Below are 24,481 nucleotides of genomic sequence, written 5' to 3'. Positions count from 1 at the left end.
TATCTTTTTAATTGGCTTTTAGTCTTAGGTTTCACATTTAGTTCTATGATCCATGTTGAATTAATGTTTATATATTTGAGAGATGGGAGTTGGAGTTAACTTTTTTCTACACGGACATCCAATTCTCCCAATATCATTTACTGAACAAGACTTTCTTTTCCCCAAGAACTATGTTAACACCTTTGTTGAAAAAAAAAAAAAACTAACAAATTAAGTTTGGATCTATTTTAGGACTCTGTTCTGCTCTACTGATACATTCTATACCAATATGATACTATTTGGATTACTGTAATCTTATACTATATTTCAGGGTCAGGTGGCATTCACTATTATAAGTCTGTTCTTTTTCAACATTCTTTTAATTTATTTAGGTTCTCTGTATCACAAGTATATCATAAAATGAGCTTTTTAAATTACACTTTTAAAAGAAAACTGTTATTATGACTAGCAGTGAATTAAATTTATAGATTCACTTGGGGATAAATGATATCTTAACAATATTGAGTCTTCTATTCTACAAAACTTCTCTAGTGATTAAGGTCTTTTACGGTTTGCTATAATACATTAGACTTATCAAAGATTTCTCATATCATTTATTAAATCTGTATCTAAGTAACCTCTGTTTCCTTCTTCATCTTTGTTACAAATGCATTTTGATTTTGTTGATTCTATTTTCCAAATGCTTGTGTGTGTGTGTGTGTGTGCGTATATAATTCTTTTCTAGGTTGATCTTATATCATGTGGCTTTGTTAGTACATTCAGATGAATGTTGAACAGAAGTGATGAAAGTAGCACTCTTACTTTGTCCTCAATATTAGAAGGCAGCATTCAGTGTCACATAATCAACTATGTTATTAATTATTGTTTCCCATAGATTCCCTTTATTAAAATGAAGAAATTTCAGGCTGTTAAAACTTGACTGAATAACTTGGCATTGAAGTTTGTCAAATGTTGTTCTCCGTAGCTGAGATGATGTCATTTCTTTTTTATTTTTTAACATGGTTAAATCAATCTTGAATTTCAAGGATAAAGTCTCAGGGAATTCACATTGGTAGTTAGAATTCTATCAGTTGTCTCCAGGCTTCTCTCCTAAACAACTGGAGGTTTCTGATTAAGTTTTTAGAACTCTCATTTTTGTCCCAACTCTGTCAGGTGTATTCTCAATGTCAACAACATTCTCTTAGTATTGAATTTCAGGGAATTAGATAATACTCAGACATTTATAAAGCAGCATTAGGATGTAAGAGAGACAGAGAAATCAGGCAGATTTGTATCTGTAACTTCTACCAGTTTTATTCTCTGAATTGACACATCTGAGTTCCAAACACTGCTGTTTTCAGCCTCGTAACCTTGTCTATCAAATTCTTTTAAAAAAGAGGAAGCTGCAGTACTGGCTCAACTTTTTGGCTCAAGAGGTCAAACTGTTGCATCTCTCTGCTTCCCAACTTTTATCTTCCAATCTTAATGACTGAATATAAACACAGTTTTCTAAAAATTCAACCAAGCGATGGGACTTCTTTTTCTACCAAGGGCTATTTAGAGATTTTGAACATCATTATGGATCATATAAAACTACCAACTTAAAAATTAGCCTGTGAAAATTATAATCAAAAAAGTCCAGTACTGGTACAAGAAAGCATGTAGACAAATAGAACAGATTAGAGACTCCAGAAATTAATGCACATATTAACAATTAACTAACCTTTAACAAATATACTAAAATTACTCCCTGAAGAAAGGACATTTTCTTTGACAAACGGCGGTGGGGAATTCAGATCTCTGCATGTAGAAGCATGAAATAAGACCTCTATCCTACGCCCTCCACAAACATCAACTCAAAATCCAAGACCTGGAACCAGCAAATTACTAGAGGAAAATATAGGGAAACACTGCAAGACATTGGCACAGCCAAAGATTTCTTAAATAAGACTATAGGAGCACAGGCAATAAAAGCAAAAATAGACAAATGGGAAGCTAAACAGCTTCAGTACAGCAAAGGAAATACAACTGGAAAATATTTACAAATAAAGTATCTGATAAAGGATCAATATCAAAAACACATAAACAGCTCAAAAGAAACTCACTCAACAAGAAAACCAACTATTCAGTTAAAAAAATAGGCTAAGGATATGAACAGGAATTTCTCAAAGGATAAAATACAAATGGCCTACAGATACATGGAAAACTGCTCAGGATCACTAGCCACCAAAGAATGCAAGCTAAAAAAAATCAAAATGAGATTTCACTCACCCTAATTAATGGCTATCACACAGGCATCAGAAAACAATGCTGGTAAGGATGTATAGAAAAAGATACTTTATTACTGTTGCTGCATCTACCAACCAACCCTCCCATTCCATCCCCAGGATGAAATCAGCATATGAGTTATCTGCCGCCCATGTTTACAGCAACTCATTCACTGTAATCAACCCAGATGTCCATCCACTGATGAATGGATAAAGTAAACATTATATATATATATATATCTATATATATATATACACACACATATACATACATACATTATTCAGCCATTAAAAAGAATGATATTCTGACTCCTACAACAAAATGGACATAAATGAAGGCTATTATGTAGATCTGCAGATCTACATTTTAGTTGTAGAACTCTTCATCTACAGGAGTGCTAAGCTTGTGATTATAAATTAAATGGAAAGTATGTTACTGCAAAAAATTAAAAGAAAAAAGCAAGGATGAGGTAGGGTGGGAGGGAGCGGGGAGTTAACGTTTGTTGGTTCAGCAGTCTAATCCTCAACACTGTGGTAACTACAGTTCCAATCCAGCCCTCTGCAGTGTAGGATGGCCCAAGTCATTGAGTCCCCACACCCATGTGGGAGACCAAGAAGAAGCTCCTGGCACTCAATTTCAGATTAACTCAGCTCTAGCCACTGCGGCCATTTAGTGAGTGAAGTACCAGATGCAATACTTTCTCTGTCTCTTTTCTCTGTAAAATCTGCCTTTCAAAAAAAAATCTTTAAACAGAAGTAAAAAATAATCATTATCTATGAAATACATGAAATCTGTTCTGTTTATATATACATTATATATAACTTTACTCATAAACATATTCAGTTTAAAACATTAGCCTGCTGTGTATTTACTGAATTTCATTTCAAGTACCTTCTGAAACTGCCTTGCTAGGGATATACCAGATGATTTTGCTGGCTTTTACAGCCTGTGACTGGACGTTCCCCATACCTGCAGGTCTCCAAAGTAGGTGTGATTTAAATTTTTATGTGATTCCCTGCAATCTAATTATTTTGTTCAGAACTAGGCTGAAAGATAGCCTGTTTTTAAAATAAATAAATAAATAAATGAAACACCAGAAGCAACTAAATGGATAAATTCTCTGACCAAAGTCCTATATTTATTGTAAGGAAACTTCTAATCAAAGGTGGGAAGCCTACTTATCCCCATACACAGTCTTTACAAGTAGGACATTTAATCTCAGAGGGCTGAGTCATACCATCATCAACTCTAGCTCCTCAAATCTGTAACTGGTATCTCCTCTACTACCATCTGTGCTGTTACATTTTGTTCCCTGAAGGTAGCCAATATGTCACTCTCTTCCTTCTCCCGAATTAATTTTATCAACTATGAGAAAAAGATTAACAAATACCAGGCAATACTGCTTATGGTAAAAACGAATCCTGATTGATAAATTCTACTTGCATAGGAGGACTCTGAATGGGTTATACCTAGTGAACCCTGTGAGCTTCTGGAATGTAGACTTTTATAACTGGGCATGTCCCTGTAAAGGGATCATGGAAGCTATTACTCACAAAACTTTTCAAACAGACATCAGATCTAAGGCTGTATAGAAATTTCAAGCCAAGAGAATTCCTGCTCTTAACCATGTGGATCTTGTCTCTTTGTACCCAAGCTGTCTTTTGGTGATAAAAGACAAAGTATCTGACTATTATGAAGACTCCAGCAAAAAAGGAATGCCCTGCTGGCATGCAGTATTTCCTGTCCAATGTTTTTTAAGTGAATCTAGTGTTAAGTTTTGTCATGTAGTTAGAATGTCTGACTGGACAAAGTAGAGTTCATGGTGACCTTTGCAAAAAGTCTAAGCATACTAGGAGTCTTTAATGCACCACAGAATGTCTGGATTTTCCTAACAATGCTTGCTGTCTATGGTTCAATTGAACTTGATTAATGTAAATATATTAAGTAGGCTCATACCATTTATAGAGGAATCTTCTCTTATATTGATGCATATTCAGAAATTTAACACAAACAGAAAGTCATTTTCTTAGATACTGCGGTAGCACTGTGAGGTTGCCACATAGACAGTCACTCATCGTCTTGATACCACAGATAATTTCTACTACTGGCTACAGGAAATTTTCAATTAAAAGGTCTATCATTCCAGCTACATTTAAGGACTGTTTTTTCAACTATAACTGAAAATTTTCCTGTCCATTCACTATTGTTGCCTGACTCTAGAATGTATTCATACAACCAGCATCAGTAAAATATTCTTGTCTGACAGCCAGTCCCAAAATACGTTTCAAGTTAGCAAGGGAGTCTGTCTCGGAACAGGGTGGATTTCTGATCATTCCAAGTACAGATAACATGGATTTACTTTCACCTTCTAGCAAAGACTGTAGTTTCAGAAGACACATTTTATCAGTTACTGCTTATTTAGTTACAACTTTCCATTAGGAGCTACTAATGAATAATCTCTAGGTGTGGATCTAGAAGACACACATAATAATTGTTAGCAGTGAAGAAGCTTTGAGCTCAGTTGAAGGACTAATACACAAGACAATTTTTATTGATATAATACCGGCACATTTTACGTATTTATATTGCAATACTAAGATACAATTAACATGCAACAAGAGTCAACAAGAATTTTAAAGTTGGCATGAAGCGTGAATATATGCTGTGTTTAAGTAGTCACCTTAGCTAGTAAATGAAAATACCTATCATACTTCATTTGTAACATGTGTATCAAACATGAATTTTGCTTAATTTTGAACAATTATTTTAAACTTACTGTTTAATTTTGCCTACCATTTTTATCCTAAAGCTACTTCACTGAAACATTTTTTAAGTAGTGGTGTCAGTGCAAAAAAAAAAATCCTTGAAAGTTAATAACTTTGGAATGGAATTTAAATGTGCTAAAAAATGCAACTAAAGAAGCCAAACAACTGCCATAATATGCTGTACTATTACGTTACCACACTCTTCAAATATAATAGAAAATGTTGAGGAATAAATGCAACATCAAAGGAAAAACCTATTATAATGATTGTGTATTTATTGACTGAGAATATGTGTTTAGTCACCTGATATCCCTACCTACCCCTGCTTGCTTAACACATATATTTTAAGCTCACTACTTTTGGAAAACTAATCTTGAATTATTGAGCACTGAATTATGTATGTCTTCTAGAACATTCTTCTTCCATAAAATAGAACCACCTCAACCTAGGACACAATTAAAGGTTAAATGAAACAAAATAGCAAGACAGATTTCAACATGGTTTATAATAGAATAAAGCCTCCATTCACTCTCTGTGGCTTTTCAGTTAACATATATTAACTGTTTCCAGACAGTGCTATAGAACTTAGGGTCAAAAAAGACCACATCTCTACAAAATTTAGTAAAATAAAGAAAAAAAAACATACAAAGGTAGCATTCCAAAAAAAAAAAAAAAATCTGAGTCACCACAAGCTGCAATAAAACATTTTCCTCAATTAGAATTAGAGAATTTTAAACTATCTAAAAGAATGTTACTGCTTTTCCAGAATCTGAGAAAATGAAATACATGTGTGTTCCTAAGCTAATAAGGAGTTAGCTATAAAATCTAATAATTACTGAATGCTTTCATTAAATTTACATTCTGCTAAAATATTACCTTTTTCCACTTAATACTACTATAGTTATATAGTTATTATTATTTCTCCTATTGTTGTGATCAAAAGAGCTTAACAATGCTCAAAACAGCTACAGATTTGTGTGTTCATTTTTATTTCTACTTCATAGTACTAGTGTCTAGTTGAAATTTAGTTTTAATCAAAAGCTATCTGTGGGATGGCATTTGGCTTAGACATTAACCGGCCAGTTGGGACACCCGCATCCCATATCACAGCACGTGGGTTTTAGTCCTGAACCCACTCATAATTCCTGCTGCCTGTGAGTGGGCATCCTGGGAGGCAGCAGGTGATGGGTCAAATACTTAGGTCCCTATCCCCATGTGGGAGAACAGGACTGAGATCTAGACTCCTAGCTTTAGCCTGGCTCAGGCCAGTCCCAGGCACTGGGAACATGTGGGCAACAAACCCATGTGGGCGCTGTCTCTTCCTTCCTCTGTTTCTGTGTCTCCCTCTGCTTCTATTTCTCAAGTAAAAAAAAAGTGAAAAGAATTCAAATAGGCAAAAAACAAAGTGATAAATGTGCCATACACACAAATCATGTGTTACAAACACATCAGGTAATATTTCAAGCAAAAGACACTGAATAGGATGACTAACAAAAATAGAATAAAGCTATAAGACATCCTTTTACTGACTAAATAATTTACCACTTCAGTTCTCAGTCTTTAACAGATGAACTGTACAAATAAAAAATAATATAAATGAAAAGTTCAGTCTAATGCTGAATCCAACAAATTGAATATACATGTAAAAAAGAAAAATTTATAAAAATATTTATTTCAAAAGAAAAAATAACTCCAAAGTTTTTTAAAAATGTAAAATTCAAGAGACTTCTCAATAAAACTAACTAGAAGTAAACAAATAATGCATATAATAAAATGTATTTTCTTAAATGCCCTTGGGTGAAATAAGAAATCAAAACTAAAATTACAAACTAGAAAATAATAACTCATAAAATTTGCACCTAACAAAGCAGCAATCTTTGCACACATGTATAATTAGTTCCTTATGGTAGACTGAGAGTAACAGAGTGGAAGTGATGGTGATTAGATTTTAAGCAGTCAAGAAACTTTTTGGCTAGGGAGTTAAATGGGCAATCGATGTAGTCAGTAGAAATTATCTGCATTACAACAGAAGGTGAGAGAGCCAAACATTCAGTGATAAAATATTCAATGAATTTTGGGGAAAAAAATCACCAAATAGTGAAGAGGAGACAGAAATTAAGAGATGGCAACTAAGAAAATTAATTACCTGGAGAAATAAATAGTGCTCAACATTCACTCCAGTAGGAAAACTGCAACATCAATACTTAAATGTAACAGACCATCAACAAATATTTATGGGACTAATTAATACAAAGCCCACATAACACTGTAATATTTTAAGGATAGCAGCATGGAAGCTTCAGGATAGAGGGATGTGTGATACATACCAACTCAAAACAGAATCTTCATGTTTAGACTGCTTAATACTTTAGTTTGGGATGTCGTATGTCTTTTTGACTAACCTGGGACTTGATATTAAACTGCTAAGCTCTGTTAAGGTACTTATAAGTCAGCATTCAAAGTTTTCAGTGAATTAAATAGTGTATTATAAAAGGAAGAATAAAATACCTTAGCATAGAAGCTATTTTTTCCCTGGGAAATGATGAGTTTTCAACTCTGCAAAGAAAGATGCACTAACTTAATGCTAAAATAAAACCAACCTGTAATTTTGGCAGCCTTTTCCTCTTGGTTCACACGGTTATCTTCATCATCTTCGTTGTCTTCTTCAAAATCATCTAAATTGCCAATGTCAGCCTGCTTCATGCTCATTAAACTAGCCAAACTTTGCATGTCTTCATCCCTATAGCAATAATCCAAAATATAATATGCAATTTATTGGATGACATTGCTTGGAAAATGACAATTTTCTAACAAAAATACAAGTTTAACATTCCCAATCTGAAAATGCAAAAGACAAAATGCTCTAAAATCTGAAATTTTATAAGCACTCACAGGATGTCACAAGAGGAAAATTTCACATCGGAGAGGCTATAGACAAAATGCAGCTGCACAAAAATGCTACTTAAACTTACCATAAAGTTATCGACATATATACATACAAGGTATATATGAAACAACTAAACTTCATCTTGGGTTTGGGTCTCATCCTCAAGGTTTCTCTTTGCATCTATACCCAATCATTCCAATATCTGAAAAAGTTTGAACCTTAAAACACTTTCAGTCTTATGCAAGTGGAATAAGAGGATCTCAGTCTTTTTTTTACATAGTTGAGAAGGCCCATGTGGACCACTGATTAGGGTGGGAAGGGCTGAGGTATAGGAAAAGTGAATGAGACAATCGTTTCCAATATTTTTGTTCTTGCTGTATCTGGTGGAAGTGGGGCAGGGAAGTAGAAGGCGGCCCTGTCAGCAGCCTAATGCATCGGTACCCAGGGATGGGGGAACAGCCATTCGATGTCATCCTAGGATCCCAATGGGGAGCATGTTCCAAGGATACTGCTAAGTGGTTTCAACAGTTCTGTGATGCTGTTGATTTCATTGTTCCAAAGTTGAGGAAATCCTTGTGAATGACATGGTTCACTTTAGAGTGCTGATTCGCCAAGCTACTTGCTATCAAAGTTTTGCCAGGAGAGTTGTTTAATTTTTTCTGCCCTCCATCCTCTGCCATGTGCTAGACGTCCTCTGCAGGCCTCAATGAGCTGTCATATCCCCATGTGCATCTGGGCCTACCATCCACTACACAGGCTTTAGCAACTGAGGAGACCCATTTTGACACATACACTCCACAGTCAGACCACACACGGTGCGATTTTCACTGTGGTTAGTTTTGAGTCTAGTGATTCAGTTTGGGGGGTCCCCAAACAAATCTCATCTGAGATGATTCCCGAACTCACTTCTGTGTGTGCCAGCCATTGCAGCGGATGGCTCAGACCATCAGCCCACAAACACACTGGTTGTTGCAGTCACCTAGTTAGATCTATCCTCAGTCCCATCTCAAGCACAACAAAAGGATGCTGTGGCCCAGCCTAACCTTATCCAACACACACTTTGCCCTTACACAAACCAGCAGAAACTGCAGCCCAGTCAGAGCAATCCCCAGTAACTCCTACTAGGCCTGCCCCTGCTCTGGTTTCTGTGCAGAACGATATTTGCAGCAAACTTGTGTGGTCTGTCCCACATCCCATTCGGCTCTTGTACGCATCAGTGGGTGCAGAAGCCTAGCCTGGACCACCTGACACCTCTATCCAGCCAATATTTATGCTGGCTGGTGTCTGGCCTGCCCCCAACACTGGTTCTCACACTCATTGGTGGGAGCTGCAGCCCTTCAGAGGGGTGTCCATAGTTTCCCTACAAGGCCCATTCCCAACTCTGGATCTTACACTTTTCATGTGGTACTACAGTCTAGCTCAACAGGATTTGCCCTCAATTCCTGGCACTTGCTAGCTAATGCTACAGCAAAACCTAGTCAGCCTGCATCCACTCTGGCTCATGCATGCACTAGCAGACAGTGATTTAGCACAGCCTGGCTCTCCCCTTAAACCAGCTCACATGCAGGTCAACAGCTGGGTGTTATAGCCCTGCCCAGCTAGGTCCACTCCTTGTCCTAGCTCTCATGCTCACCAGCAAGAACAGTGGCCCAGCAGTATAGCCCCCACAGTAATCCTTACCAGGCTCCACTGACCCCACCAGGGTCTTTAGTGTGTTGGTGGATACCAGGATAACCCACCTCACCTGGATTTGCTGGGCTCTACCTGGCCTGCTCCAGTTCTAACTAATGCTGGTGGGGACTATAGCCTAGCCCAATCCAGCCAGCCCCCAGTCCTGGCCCCAATGTGAACTGGCTGGTGTTGCGGCCCAACCTGGTCTGTCTCACACCTGTTCTGGTTCTCACATCTGCTAGTGGGTGCTACAAACTGCTTGAGGCCCACCCGCAGACCTGATCCACATGTAGCAGGCAGGCACTGTAACCCAGCCTGGTCTGGATGCTCCCAGCCTCAGCTCTTGCACTCACCAGCAGGGACTGCATCTTAACAGAGGAGTTCTCTAAGCTCCTCTATTAGACCACTTCCCAGTTGCAAATCTCACATACACTGATGTTGGGTACTTGGCCCAACCAGACTTTGTCCACCTCCTGTCTCAGCATTTACCAGCATGTACAGTGGTCTTACCCAACCAACCCATACCAAGAGCTGTACCTCTTACCAGTGGGTGCTATAGCCCAGCCCTGCCTGGAAAGCACCAGAGGGTGTTGTAGCCTAGCCCAGTCTGGCACGCCCCAGGCCCAGTCCACATCATGCCAGTGGATGCTGCAGTCAGTCATGTCCACCCAAGTTTGCCACCCCCATTCCAGCTCTCACACTCAGCAGTGGGAACTCAGCCCTGCAGGATCACTACCAGGCCCACTTGGCTCCCCCAGTCAGGCCTACTCCCAGCCACATATCTTGTGGGTGCCAGCAGTTGCTCCAACCCATTCTGTCTTGGCCTTTGCTATCGGTTGCTACTACCTGGCCTGTTCCCAGTCCCAACTCTCACTGGTGGATGCTGTAGCCTAGCCCTGCCCAGTCTGTCCCCTATCCCCGACTCTCATGCAAACAGGCAGTTGCAGAAGCATAGCCCAGAATGGCTTGCTTCCCATCCTCGCTCCTATGCCTGCTAGCATGTGCTATGACTTGGCCTAGTCTTGCTCGGTCTGCACTCCCAGCCAGCCCACACACCTGCTGATAAGTGAAGCATCCCTGCCTGGTCTAGCTCAACTCCTGTGCTCACCAGCAGGAGCTATAACCCACTACAGGGGTTCCCCAAGTTCCCCCACAAGGCCTGCTTCCAGATCTGGATCTCATGTGTGTAAGGCCCTGCCCAGCATAGTCCACTCTCCAGTTTTGGCTTTTATGAGTGCCGGTGGATGCTGCATCCCGGCCTGTCCCCATACCCAATGCTTGGGCACACCTGTGGGTGCTGAATCTTGGGTCAACCCAGCCTACAGTAAACTCCAGTTTCCACGAGTGTTGGTGAGTTCTGTGGTCATGCCTAACTTGGCTGTCACCACCCTCAGCTTTGAACAAACTAGTGGGTATTGCAGTCCCAAAGATATGAGCCCATGATCTCCCCCTCAGAATCTGCCTGCAGACCCTGTTCTTTAGTATGCTGGTTAGTGTCATAGCCCAGCCTAATATGGTCTATCCCTTGCCCCAACACTCAATGGCGGGCACTATGATCCTCCAGCCCTAACTTTCGTGTGTGCCTGTGGGCTATGACTGCTGCCAGCTAGCCCAGCCCAGGTCTCCCATGTGGGCAGGTATCCTGGTCTGGCCCAGATATGACTTTTGGCTTCCCCCTCAGCTCCAAACCACCTAGTCTCAGCTCCCTTGTTTATCTACAGTTGCAGTGGCCAGGTCCATGGAAGTCCCCTAGTCAATCCTCACCTGTAATGTACTTCTTCAGAGGTTCTCCCACCCACATATCCCCAAACACCTCTCCTGGGACAACTGACAGCTACCACGTCTGTGGCCAAGTCAGCAGGGACCCCAGGGCCTGGCTGGTCTTCCTGTATTGCATGATGCACGCTGTCTGGGATCCACTGTCAAGTGAGCCTGAATTTTACATAGTAATTTATTTCTTCTTCCAATAAGATTGCTCAACCAGTCTTTTTAACAGTTATAATATGGGAAAAAAATCTAAGTATTTATATACATTAATTTTAACACAGTAAGTATAATTAAAAGCAAAAAGGATTAAAACATGGTTGCAAGCTTCTTTCTGTACTGAAGACATACAGAAGACTGAAATTTTTCTGAGTATGAGGGAATTCAAACAGAATTAGAATAAGAATTTTAAATCTGAAGTCCATGAACCCTTTGAGGAATGTGGCTAGGAGTGAAAAAAAAGTGGTATACCTCTGTAAATCACATTAAATCTTCCTTCAATGTATGTTTTTTTTATAAGGGACTATAATACCCCCAAAAGTTAAGAAAAAGGCATCTAAGAACAAAGTTTAGCCTTGTTAAGAATTACAAAATGAAAATTACCTGAACTGCTTATTAGCAAAATACTATATTTTTTTATTAACTATATATAAACATTTGTTATCTTGATATTTTAAATGTAAACTTAGAAAGTTTACATTAATATTCTAAATGTAAAATCTTTTTCTTTTTCTATTATTTTAATATTAAATTTCAAATAAACTCCAATGAATGACTTATTTCTGAAACACTACATGTAAATTAATTTTCAATTTGACAAATTTATTCAAATTCAGAAAACCAAATGAAGACTGCTTAAGAGGTTCATTATCATTTACTTATCTTCTAAATATGGTATGAGTTTGAAAACCAGCTTTTGGGGCCCGGCGGCGTGGCCTAGCAGCTGAAGTCCTCGCCTTGAAAGCCCCGGGATCCCATATGGGCGCCAGTTCTAATCCCGGCAGCTCCACTTCCCATCCAGCTCCCTGCTTGTGGCCTGGGAAAGCAGTTGAGGACGGCCCAATGCTTTGGGACCCTGCACCTGTGTGGGAGACCCGGAGGAGGTTCCTGGTTCCCAGCTTCGGATCAGTGCAGCACCAGCCCGTTGCTGCTCACTTGGGGAGTGAATCATCGGACGCAAGATCTTCCTCTCTGTCTCTCCTCCTCTCTATATATCTGACTTTGTAATAAATAAATTAATCTTTAAAAAAACAAAAAGAAAACCAGCTTTTGAAAATTCTTTGCATTTTATCTCATAAAAGCATACAGGTAGCAGAATTATTTGTTTTTAAATAAACTCAATGATATAAAGTCTATATGAATAAAAAGAGTTCTAGTACTTCCCTGTAAATACCTTAAAAAATTTATTCACTGATCCATAATACATAATGAAAGGGACATAATTTGTAAATATCATTTTTAAAATGTTAACTTTTTAAATTTTACCATTTTAGTTCCTTCATTCTGTAATCCTGAACATTTTCCTTTGGTAAGGAAGCAAGGAATCTAGAGGCACTAGAGAGGAAATTTAGCATGTTCTAAGAAAACTATTCAACTCAAATTGCGACACTTGGTTTGGCTGAATTTCCTTTAAGAGATTCCTGTGAATGGTGCTGATTCACATACTGCTTTTGCCCAGTGTGAGGAAATCCATCCTCAAAGCATCTTCTCCGAATTTGTTTTCTCTCTTGTTCCTGTGTTTCCTTTCATTTTGGATTCAGTTTCAGGGTAAGACTTTTATTTCACATTATTCATCTATATAATCTAAGTGAAAGACTAACATGCTTCCAATCTGTAGTACCTCTACCTGTGCTCACTAAGAATCCAACTTCCTGAAGAGAGGGTTTATTCTTAACTACCAAGTCATTTACAGATGAGTGCCAAATACCTCAGTTACAGGGATGCACAGAATTCAGGCTAATCAGTCAAGCAGATATGGCCAATTATAATAACCACATTCCTCCAGGTCAAGTATGTTCAGAGCCGTGATTCAGATTAGATTCCCTCACCTTTCAAGTCTAGGCAAAGAAATTTCATTTCAACTTCCACTTCAACTAGGTAATGAGCTCTGTCGTTATATCCATAACATGTACTTACCTGGTATGTAACAAAATGAGGGTAGATGTCACATTAATCTCCCTGTTCTGTGTATGTTCACAAAATCTGTTCAGTTAGAATTTTACTCATTTTAGAGATCAGAATTGAGTCTAGAGACCTTTGTGGAATGCCTCATCAGTGTTTAATAAATGATTGTTACAGAAGGATATGATTACAGTAAACTGCCCCTTCCAGCAGTTTTTGGAAGGTCCAGCAGGGAATATGAATTTAAAAAAATCTCTCCAAGTACTCCCATCCCTCTTACGGTAAACTTCACTCCGGTTCCTTACACAGCTCAATTACCTGAAACAATTCTCTAAATTTAATTGTCTGAACTTGAGAATACAAGCTGCACACTGAACATACAGAAACATAAAACAAACAGGCATGAAACACTATTATGTACAGTTTAGAAGTCGGAGCTATAGTCACTTTTAACTATTGTTACTTCTCTAGAATGAAAAATGACTATAGTAAGAAGGCATATTTAAAATTCAGCCTCTGAAAAAAATGGCAAGAATGACTGGTATGTTCTAGGATGTTTTACCATGCACACTATATTGCATATAAAGCTGTTCATGCTGTTTTTTTTTATTATTATTTATTATTTGTAATTTGTTCATGCTGTTTTGACACACAATATGAAGCAGCTTATTTGACAAAAGATACTTACGTAGCTTTTCCTTCCCGAAGGAAAATGCAAGATAATGAAAACTGGAGAGTGGCAGACACTACTTTTTTAGATAATGGCTTGAATTTTAACTTCACATCAGTCTGAGTTGGCATAGGACTTGCATATTGTTTCATGTTGATGTTGCTAGTAGCAAGAGCTTTCCTTCGACCAGAAGGGGATTCCTGGAAGACAAAAAATGATTAAGTAATGTAAAGTTAGCTTACAAATATTTTAAAATACTAATTTCAGGAGTAGGCTTGGTGGTGAAGCCTGCTGAGCCACCAACTGGAATGCCTGCATCCATGTCAGGATGCTGATTCAAATTCTGCTTCCTGTTTTCAATTAAGCTTTTTTGCTAATGTATCCTGGGAGGTAGAAGGTAATGACTCAAGGGGTTGGGCACCTGTCATCTACATGGAAGTCCTAGATAGAGTTCTAAGCTCCTGGCTTCGACTTGGTCCTGGACTGTCTGTTGTAAGCATTTGGGAAGTCAATTAGCAGATGGAAGTTCTCCCTCTCCCTCCTTCTCCGCCCTTCTATTAAATTTTAAAAGTAAACATGTCAAAATGCTAAAAATAGTAACATTAAATGACAGAGCACCTGCTCCAATGAATATCTGAAACAATTAAAATCAGATAAGGTGGTGTCTTAGTTTTTGTAAATCAGGCATATATGAATTTGGTAAGAAGTGGTCCAGATAAAAACAAGAGAAGCTTGGAACTATAAATATCTTAAGAAAGGAAATACAAGAAATAAAAATCGGGATAAAAAACCATGAGAAGAGGATCCTGTAAACAGCCAAGCATAAAAAAGTATTCAACAGGGGCTGGCGCAGCAGCATAGCATGCTAATCTTCCACCTGTGGTGCTGGCATCGAGTATGGGTATGGCTGCTCCACTTCTAATCTGGCTCCCTGCTAATGGCCTGGGAAAGGATTGCCAAGGTCTTAGGACCCTGCATCTATGTGGGAGCTCAGAAGAAGCTCCTGGCTCTCAGCTTTGTACTGGCCCAGTTCTAGATACTGCTGCCATTTGGGGAGTAAATTAGCTAATGGAAGATCATTTTCTCTTCCTCCCTGTTTTTTTTTGTTGTTGTTGTTACTCCTGTTTTTTTTTTCTAACTCTTTGAAGTAAAATAGAGAAATCTTTTAAAAAAAATTATTCAGCAACTGTTTTTCTTCATTTGATTATACTTGATATAACCATAAGATATTTTTCTTTCTTATATACCTAAATTTTTTAGCCTATGAAGCATTCTATCTCTGTTTGACCATAGCATCAAAATCGTATCTATCCTGTGGTTTGAACTTTATTTCTTCCCAGGGCCTTATTTCTAATTACTGTAGTCCAAAGTTCTTGCTACTTTCCTTAACACAATACCTATTAAGGAAAAAAATTTTTAAAAAGAGGCGGCTCCTCAGATTCCATTTACACTGGTTACACTGCTAACAGACCTCAGTAGACTGCAAAATTATTCCCAATATAGCTATTCTCAATCAGAAATGGATTATTTCCATTTTCATAATTATCCTTCACTGAATAGTCTATGCCCTAGGAAAATATGAAAAATAGGATGGCAAAATAATAATTGCACATTTTCTGGAGAAACTTGATGATAAGTGAAATAAAATAATATAACAGCTTTTATATCTGTAAGTAGATCAGATATGAATTTGGAAAGAGGTGTTTCAGGAAGAAATAAAGGAAGACTGCATGTTCTAATGACAACAAGAAAAGTTTAGATGCAATATAAGTTGTAAGTTATATAAATCAAAGGTTATATCATTATTCAGTAGGAGTAATGTCTGAAAGTTGAGACAAAAATTTAATGCTTCTTTCCAAGCTGTGTGATTCTAGGCAGGTTGGAAAGTTGAGCACTGGTAACCTTTCTATAAAATAAAGAAGTTAAACAGAAATCCAATCAACTTCTGTAATGATTTTCTATAAAATCACTCAATTTTCCACCTCAGGCAGGAACAATTATTAATACATTTGATTTATCATTTAATAAATCCTTATTTGATTGACAAATTCACCTAAAATAAGGACACACGAAATTAATTAAAAAAACATCAAAACAGCATTTTTCAAAAACCTGACATTTCTGTCCAGAATAACTAAAAAATATAATGTAGCATCTCTAAAGAATATCTTGTTTTAAAATGGGTCTTATCTGAGAGATTATGCACAGAAATATTCTACAAAACTATTAGTGCATGTAGATACCTTATGAATGAATTTCAAAAATGTATCAGGCACTTGAGAAGGATTTAAGCTCTCTCAGAAGAAATACTTAGGAATATGCAAATACTCTCAAGTGAATCAAGTTGAACAGATGTGACTATAGCAAACAATACAAGTGTTCTTTCTCTGGTTGGTACTGTCAATCAAAGAATAAGATTAAGGCCCAAGGTTCTGACAATGTGCAAAATGAAAAAGTATGACCAGGGAGTATCAACTTATTACACAGATATGAACAATAATCTCTTATTGTACCTTTAGAATAGTTAACAACTTCTACATAGAAGACTTAAAGCCTCTGTTTTGAAAGCACGACATACTAACTGTCAAGTAATTTTTCTGTTTTTGCTAAACAAATCTGTTTCACCAAGTAAAACATTGGTCTTTTACTGTATTTCATTTTATAATCAAATAATCAAACTAAAAAGTTATAAATAAGCATAATTTTAAAAGCTCAGTTTCAGTATATTTTCCACAAAACCTCGATTTTTTAAATTAATATTCTGTCAGTCTCAGATTAAAAATTGTGTAGGAAAGTTTTTTTGCTGAACTCATGCTTGTAAGAAAAAAGTGTTTTAAGCACCTGGTAAATCAGTGTCTTTCAAACACTAGTCAATAAAAGCCACAAGTCCTATATAAAGTTGGACCATTTAAACAATTTCCTGCTCAGTAACAATTAAAACAGGACTTTGTGAGGTCTGGGCAGATGAGCATAACAGAGCAGTTTTGAGTATGTAACATCCAAACCAGTAGGAACACAGGATATACTACAGTCCTCGATAATGGCTCACTGCTGGGAAAAGGAATCAGAATGGTGTTTCTACCGGTTGTTAACCCAGCTCTCACACACAGTCCTCTCCTTAAAATTAGCTTTCAAGGGAGGAACATTTTAAGACAGTCACGAGAAAAGCATGGAGATCTTTCCCAAGAGTTTTCATTCTTTATAACCATTACATCTAATTAGTACCACTGATTCTATAAAGGTGAATGAAATAATTTACCTCACTGCCAAATAAACATGTCTTCTGCATCTTATAGTCCTTTAAGAGAGCTGGAATCAGCGAGGCAGAGTTTAGAAATAAATTACTATTACTGTTACTACTTCAAGTCACATGTAGGTTGGACAAAAAAATGACAGAAAAAAAAATAAGAGGAAAGTTTGATGACAAGAATCAAGAAAAAATGAATGTTTATATACAAAGAAGTGTAAATGTCTATATTTGGACCTAAGTTTATACACCTTTTTGTATATGAAACTGGCAGTATTTTAGGAATTGATTAAATAACCCTAAAGTACAAGTTCTAAGTTTAGTATTTTTCCAGAAATCAAAACAGGACAAAAGTCTGACAGCCTTTTGAAGTGTAGGGCCTGGGTTATGATGCAGCAAGTTAAGCCACTGATTGCAATGCTAGCATTTCACCTGAGAATGCCACTTTAAGGTTAAAGCTTTCCTTCTGATCTGGCTTCCTTGATTCGGTTACCTGCTATTGCACCTGGAAAGGCCAGCAGACAATACTCTGAGTACCTGGGCTGACTAGTGCTTTACCTCCTCCAGCCATTATGGCTATTTGGCGAGTGAATCAAATGATGCAAGATGCCCCATCCCTCTTTATTATCCTTCCCTCACGTTCACTTTTGCTTTCAAATAAATAAAAATAAATTATATAAAACATCCAAAACATTTTTTTTTAAATTCTGAAGCACTAGCAGTTAAGCCATCAGCTGGGATGACAGCATCCCATATCAGGGGGCCTGGAATGGAGTTCTAACTGGGCTCTAGATTCTGGCTTCCTACCAAAGCATACCTTAGGGAGACAGCAGGTTATGGCTCAAGTGACAAGATACCTGCTACCCACAAAGGAGAAGTGAACTGAGATCCCACCTCCCAGTTTTCACTTGGCCTTTGCAGGCATTTGAGGAGTTAATCAGTGAATGAGAGGTGCCTGGATATCTAAGTGTCTTTATGGTTGTTTATCTCTCACCTTCTTGAGATTCTAAATTACCAGACCTGAAAATAAAATGAAGAATTTATTTTTAATAGATAATAACCCCTGCAGCCCACATAAGCACACCACTACTACTAGTGATTATGATCCAGTTAACGTAAAATTACTTCTTCACAGAAAATTTCCCTAAAAAAGGGTTTTTATGTAAAATTATCTTAATTTAAAAATCTCACTCTTAATTTTTAAAAACTAGTCCCAATGTTACAAAAAGAGTGTATTGGGGCTGGTGCTGTGAGGCATGAAGTCACTGTCCATAGCGCCAGCATCCTACATATGTATTGGCTGGAGTCCCAGCTTCCCCACTTCCAATCCAGCTCCCTGCTAACACGCCTGGGATAGCAGCAGACAGCCCAAATCCTTGAGCCCCTGCACACACCTGGGAGATCCAAATGAGGCTCCTGGCCTGGCACAACCCCATCTGTTTCAGAGGTTTGGGGAGTGAACCAGTGGATGGAAGATCTCCCTTTCTGTAACTTGTCTTTCAAATAAGTAAAAACATATCTTGTTTTTTTTTTAAAGACTGTTGGTATTTTTCTTTTTTTTTTTGAAATCCAGCCAAATTCAACTAGCAATCAGATAACCTGAATTGTAATGTGATATCAGCAATTATTATTCACTGATTAATTTTTTTGTAGCCAAGATTCAATTTCACACTCTCAGACTAGCAAGTGGTCTTTAAAGGTGCACAATACCAAGTACTGATATGAATACCAACTCTCTGATACTGCCTGTTTCAACTGCCACAACTTTAGGCATTTTCTTATAAAACTGAATATATACATCTTATGATGCTACAATTCTTCTCCTAGAAGTAAGTTATAGATAAAGTCTTATAAACATGAAAACACCCAGCAAAGTATTTAGCATATAGGAAGTACTTAATAAATAATATTTTAAGTAGATTTTATGGACTAGTTATTAAATTAACATTATACCAAGTTCAATGCAGGATAAACAACTTGAAAGGAGGAAAACAGATAAATCACAACTAATAACAATATTTCCTTTAGTGTAGTTATATGATTAAAACTAAGATAAATTCTCCACCTCAATGTGCTCATTGCTAGTCACACTGCAAGCAGTAGGTGAGTGTTTTGTTGGCACGTGAAAATTTTAAAAAGACTGTACTTTTAAATTCCCTAACAAGGAATGAACTAAAAATCAATAGGCACACTCTAATGAGATGAGATTTTTTTGAATAAACACTTTAAAAGATTGACGTTACCAACAACAACAAAAACAGGTTGCCAATATAATTTCTTTTTCTCCATAAAACGTCATGGAATAAAACAGAAGATATGAAGCAGTATAGTTAAATAGGATATTCTGGGGCAAGCATATGCATAGGTAGTTGTGTAACCACTTGGGACCCCTGCAATTCCTTAATGGAGTGATTGAGTTTGAGCCCTGCCTCTAATTCTAATTCCAGTTTCCTGATAATGTGCAGCCTTGGAGGCAGCAGATGAAGGCTGAAACAAAACAGGATCACATAAAATGCTGAATTAAAATTACAAAAGATGGAAAACATATGCGGACAAAAACAGAAATAAAGGAACAAGAAACAGAAAACAGTAACAAATAACATAGACAGTAATTCAATTGTGACATCAATTTCAAAAGGACCTAATTAAGAGACTGTTAGAGTGACAAACAATATTGACTTTAAATATCAATAAATAAATGACGCAGGTTCATTGTAAGCAAAAACATTAACAGAAATTTAAAAAGAACATTAAAACTGCAGTGTCACTACCAGAGATAAGCATTTCTATGTTCATTTTTCTAGCTTATTCATATTTTTTAAAAAAAATATTAATCTATTTGAAAGGCAAAGTTAACAAAGATGGAAATTTTCCACTTTGACTCCTCAAATGGCCACAATGATGGGCTCGGCCAGGTTACTGAAGACAGGAACCTGGAAATCATCTGGGTCTCTTAAGTGACTTGTAGGTGGGCAATTACTTGGGCGCCTTCTGTTGCTTTCCCAGACAAATAAGATTAGCAAGCAGCTGGACTGCAATTACAGCAGCAAGGACTTCAACTGGCACTGTGCTGGCATCACAGGCAATGGATTAAACAGCTGTACTACAATGCTAGCCCTTCAGATTCATTTTTAAGAAAAATTAGATCATGCTGATACATACTTTTAAAAAAGGTTTATTTTATTTGAAAGGCAGAGTTACAGAGAGAGAGGGAGAGACAGAGAGAGGTCTTCCATCTGTTGGTTCTCTGCCCAAAGAAGTGCAATGGCCAGGGCTGAGCCAGGATGAAGCCAGGAATCAGAAACGTCTTCTGCATCCCACTTTAGGTGCAGAGGCCCAAGGACGTGGGCCACGTGCAAGCTTTCCCAGGTGCATCAACAGGGAGCTGGATGAGAAGCAAAGCATTTGGCAGTCAACTGGTGCCTATATGGGATGGCAGCATCACAGGCAGCAGCTGTACTTGTTACGGCACAATGCTACTACCTCAGACCGAATTTTCATCAATGAACAGTATACCACAATGCCACATACAACAGGTATAAATATTACATTTTATGGATCTAACAACTTAATCCTATATATCTGGTAAACTGAGGTTGCTTTCAATGTTTCACGTTGTAAGTGACAACCAGGTGGAAATCCTCTCAAATAATTATTTATACCCATCCACAATTATTTTACTACATAAATTGCTGTTGGCCAAATAACTGGATTAAAGACAAGTACATTATTCTAATACGCTATAGAAATATCATTTGTTCTCTAAGGAGTTTTAATAATTAATACTTTCACAAAAGGGGGTTTTGACAACAGTTAATATTATTTTTTTAAAAGTATGCCAGGCTGTACTTTTATGCTTGTGTAATATACATATCCTATGCAACTTCTACACTGTTTTTTTTGCAAACATATATATGATTCTTTTATAGTATTGGCTATTTGATTTTCTTCATTAAACATTATAACTCACTTAAAATGCCTTTTAAAAAAGATTTGCTATTTGACAGCATTACAAAGGGAGAGGTAGAGTCAGAGAGAGATCTTCCATCTGCAGGTTCACTACCCAGATGGCTGCAATGTCCAGGGCTCAGCCAGGACAAAGCCAGGACCAGGGGTTTCATCTGCGCCTACCACACGGGCGGTAGAGTCCCAAATACTTGGACTTTCTTTCACTCAGACCATCAGCAGGGAGATGGATTGGAAGTGGAATAACACACACATGAATTACACACACCACCAAGTGTCACAGGTGGCAGCTTTACTTGCCATGCTACAATGCTGGCCCTGGAATGCCTTTTGTAGTAAAGTAAGGACTTTTCCCCCCAAATAGCTTCAGAACCATTTACTGAACAATCTCTTCTTTTCATGATGATTTGAGAAATGTGAGAATCTTTTATACAACTATTCATACTTGATTTTTTTCTATTTCCAGGATAAAATTAACACTCTTTAATATAGATAGCTCTGGAATATTGCCTCTGATTCTATATGAGTGAAATCAACTGCCCCTCCCTCGAATACATGCTCTCATAAAATTGTGCCAGAGTGGGGTGAGAGTTTTGGCGCAGTGGTACAGATGCCACACGACATGTGCATCCCATATCAGAGCGCTCAGATTTGAGAGTTGAGGCTTACTTCCCATTCCAGCTTCCTTGATAATGTACACAATGGGAGGCAGCAGGCGATGGTTTAAGTGCTCTGCTCTCAGCCACTCACATGGGACACCCATATGAAGTTTCAGGCTCCAGGTTTTAGCCTGCCCAGCCCTAGCTGTTATTCATATTGGTGGAGGTGGGGGTTGGAGTCGGGGGGGATGTAGACCTGGCCCAGCTGCAGCTGGTGCACGAAATTTAGTGGGGTTACAGAGTAAATAAACAAATAATTTTTTTTAAAAGAAATTAGGCCAAGCCTCAGTTTTTCTGTGGTGACATATCTTTATAACTCCGAGGCAAAGACGAGGCACAAAGCCAAAAGAAATAACAAATACACATTATTTTGTGAGATCTTTAAAATTTTTTTAAAGTTAAGACTATTTAAAAGGTAAATGGAAAGCACTAAATGCTTGCTCAAGAAATTATTCTTTCGAGTATTTACTATGCACCACAGAGTAAAATAAGTGTTTTACTATAACATTCTCTTTCTTCCTCACATCAATTTTAAAGATAGAAAATGGAGGCAGAAAGTTTCTTGCTCAAGATAACATAGCTTAGAAGCACCAGAGCTAAAAATTCAAATACAGTCAAATTTGATCTTGAATCTGTATATTTATTCAGTGTCTGAACTGCATAAAAGACAAATCTGAACTCATAAACATTAAAAACTTAACTATATGTCTAAAGATGCTACCTGTAATACTAAAAAGCATCAGTTTGAAAATATCTTCAAGAAACACAGTAAGCGGGCCCGGCACCGTGGCCTAGTGGCTAAAGTCCTCGCCTTGAACGCCCCGGGATCCCATATGGGCTCCGGTTCTAATCCCGGCAGCTCCACTTCCCATCCAGCTCCCTGCTTGTGGCCTGGGAAAGCAGTCGAGGACGGCCCAATGCTTTGGAACCCTGAACCCATTTGGGAGACCTGGAAGAGGTTCCTGGTTCCCGGCTTCGGATCGGTGAGCACCAGCCGTTGCTGCTCACTTGGGGAGTGAAATCATCGGACGCAAGATCTTCCTCTCTGTCTCTCCTTCTCTCTATATATCTGACTTTGTAATAAAAATAAAATAAATCTTAAAAAAAAAGAAGCACAGTAAGCAATGTGTAGAATACAAAGACTCACAAATGAGTAAGAAAAACACAATTATTTAAATTGAAAATAGACAATAGGTATGTATGGGAGATTCTCAGAAAAACGTAAGTGGCTGATAACCAGGTATCAAGATGCTAAGTATAACCAATTAACAAATTATAATGTAAATAAGGTAACATTTTCACCAATCAGTGACAAAAAATTAAGTCTATTAACAGCACTGGTGCGGGTTCGGATAATAGGCATTCCCATCATTATCTGTAGGAATATTAACACCCTACTAAAAGGATATTCTTTTAATATTAAAACTATCAAAATGAAAATAGATGTCCCATTAAAGTGGATAGTTCCATTTCTGAGAATCTACCCCAGAATCTGGGAAACTATCAAGCATGTGTGAATAAATTCCTAATGCAGTGCTATTCATAACACTGCCAAGTAAACCAGAAACAATTTTAACATCCATCAGCTGAAGAATGGTTAAATTATTATGGATATCCAACTGTACTACAGAAAAGCATGCAGCAGTTGCACACTGTGAGAAAACAGTCACAAAACACGTCAGGTATGACCTATTTAACAACAAATCAGAAACTTATTGCCCTTAAAATGTGAGTACATTTATATAATTTCATGAAAGATCTTCTAAAATTATGTGTAAAGCAGAGAACTTTCATTGTGAGCATGTTTCTCAACAGTTATCTGTTTGTACTTAATACCATCTCCCAATACATGCAAATGTTTCCAAAACGTGTCTATGGGAGAAAGAGAGCAGTAGACATTGAGAAGGAAGAAAAATGATTAAGGCAAAGTTTCCCAATCATGGCACTACAGGCTTTAAAGGAAAATTGATGAAATTTCAGAGAAACAGAGAGATCAAGCTTTTATTTGCTATTCTACTCCACCAAATGCCAGACATGGCCAATAAATGCTCAAAATGACCACAGGAACTGTCAAACAAATCATATATTTCAGAGTTATTCTCCATCTTTGAATAATCAACATGGTCTATAAACCTTTACCCCCTTCTTGGGTGTTTAGGCTGATTCCTTGACTGTCCTGTATCAAGTCATTAGTTGGAGACATTTTTGGTTGTCTGATGTTGAGTAAAAAGGGCAGATGCTTATCTTGTGAATGATAATACAGTCCTCCTAAACTTTTCAAGCAAGGAGATGATTATAAAATCTAAAATAAGAGAGATTGAAACTTCCTGCATAGATATCATGGACCAGGTGGAAATAAACTGATGTTTGCATGCTAGTAATGTTTGTTTAAAAAAAAAAAACACGCAATGGGGTATCAGTACAGTGGTTTAATATGCTAATCCTCTGCCTTTAAATACCAGGATCCCATATGGACACCAGTTC

At 37.7% G+C, this 24,481-nt stretch overlaps 1 protein-coding gene across 4 annotated transcripts in view; it reads right to left on the bottom strand.

Annotated features, from left to right (window-relative positions):
• The window catches only part of EHBP1 (EH domain binding protein 1), a 307,647-nt gene that overhangs the window by 195,291 nt on the left and 87,875 nt on the right, over positions 1-24,481 (bottom strand). For all 4 annotated transcript variants that reach the window (XM_058667867.1, XM_058667869.1, XM_058667868.1 and 1 more), the window contains exons 5-6: positions 14,144-14,325; positions 7,613-7,752 (exon numbers count right to left, since the gene is read on the bottom strand). In XM_058667867.1, the coding sequence (XP_058523850.1) occupies positions 7,613-7,752; positions 14,144-14,325 (322 nt within the window). The remainder of the gene's footprint in view (positions 1-7,612; positions 7,753-14,143; positions 14,326-24,481) is intronic.

Source organism: Ochotona princeps, chromosome 8 (genome assembly GCF_030435755.1).
Source record: "Ochotona princeps isolate mOchPri1 chromosome 8, mOchPri1.hap1, whole genome shotgun sequence".
Taxonomy (NCBI): Eukaryota; Metazoa; Chordata; class Mammalia; order Lagomorpha; family Ochotonidae; genus Ochotona; species Ochotona princeps.
This window is presented reverse-complemented; position numbering and strand designations above follow the sequence as displayed.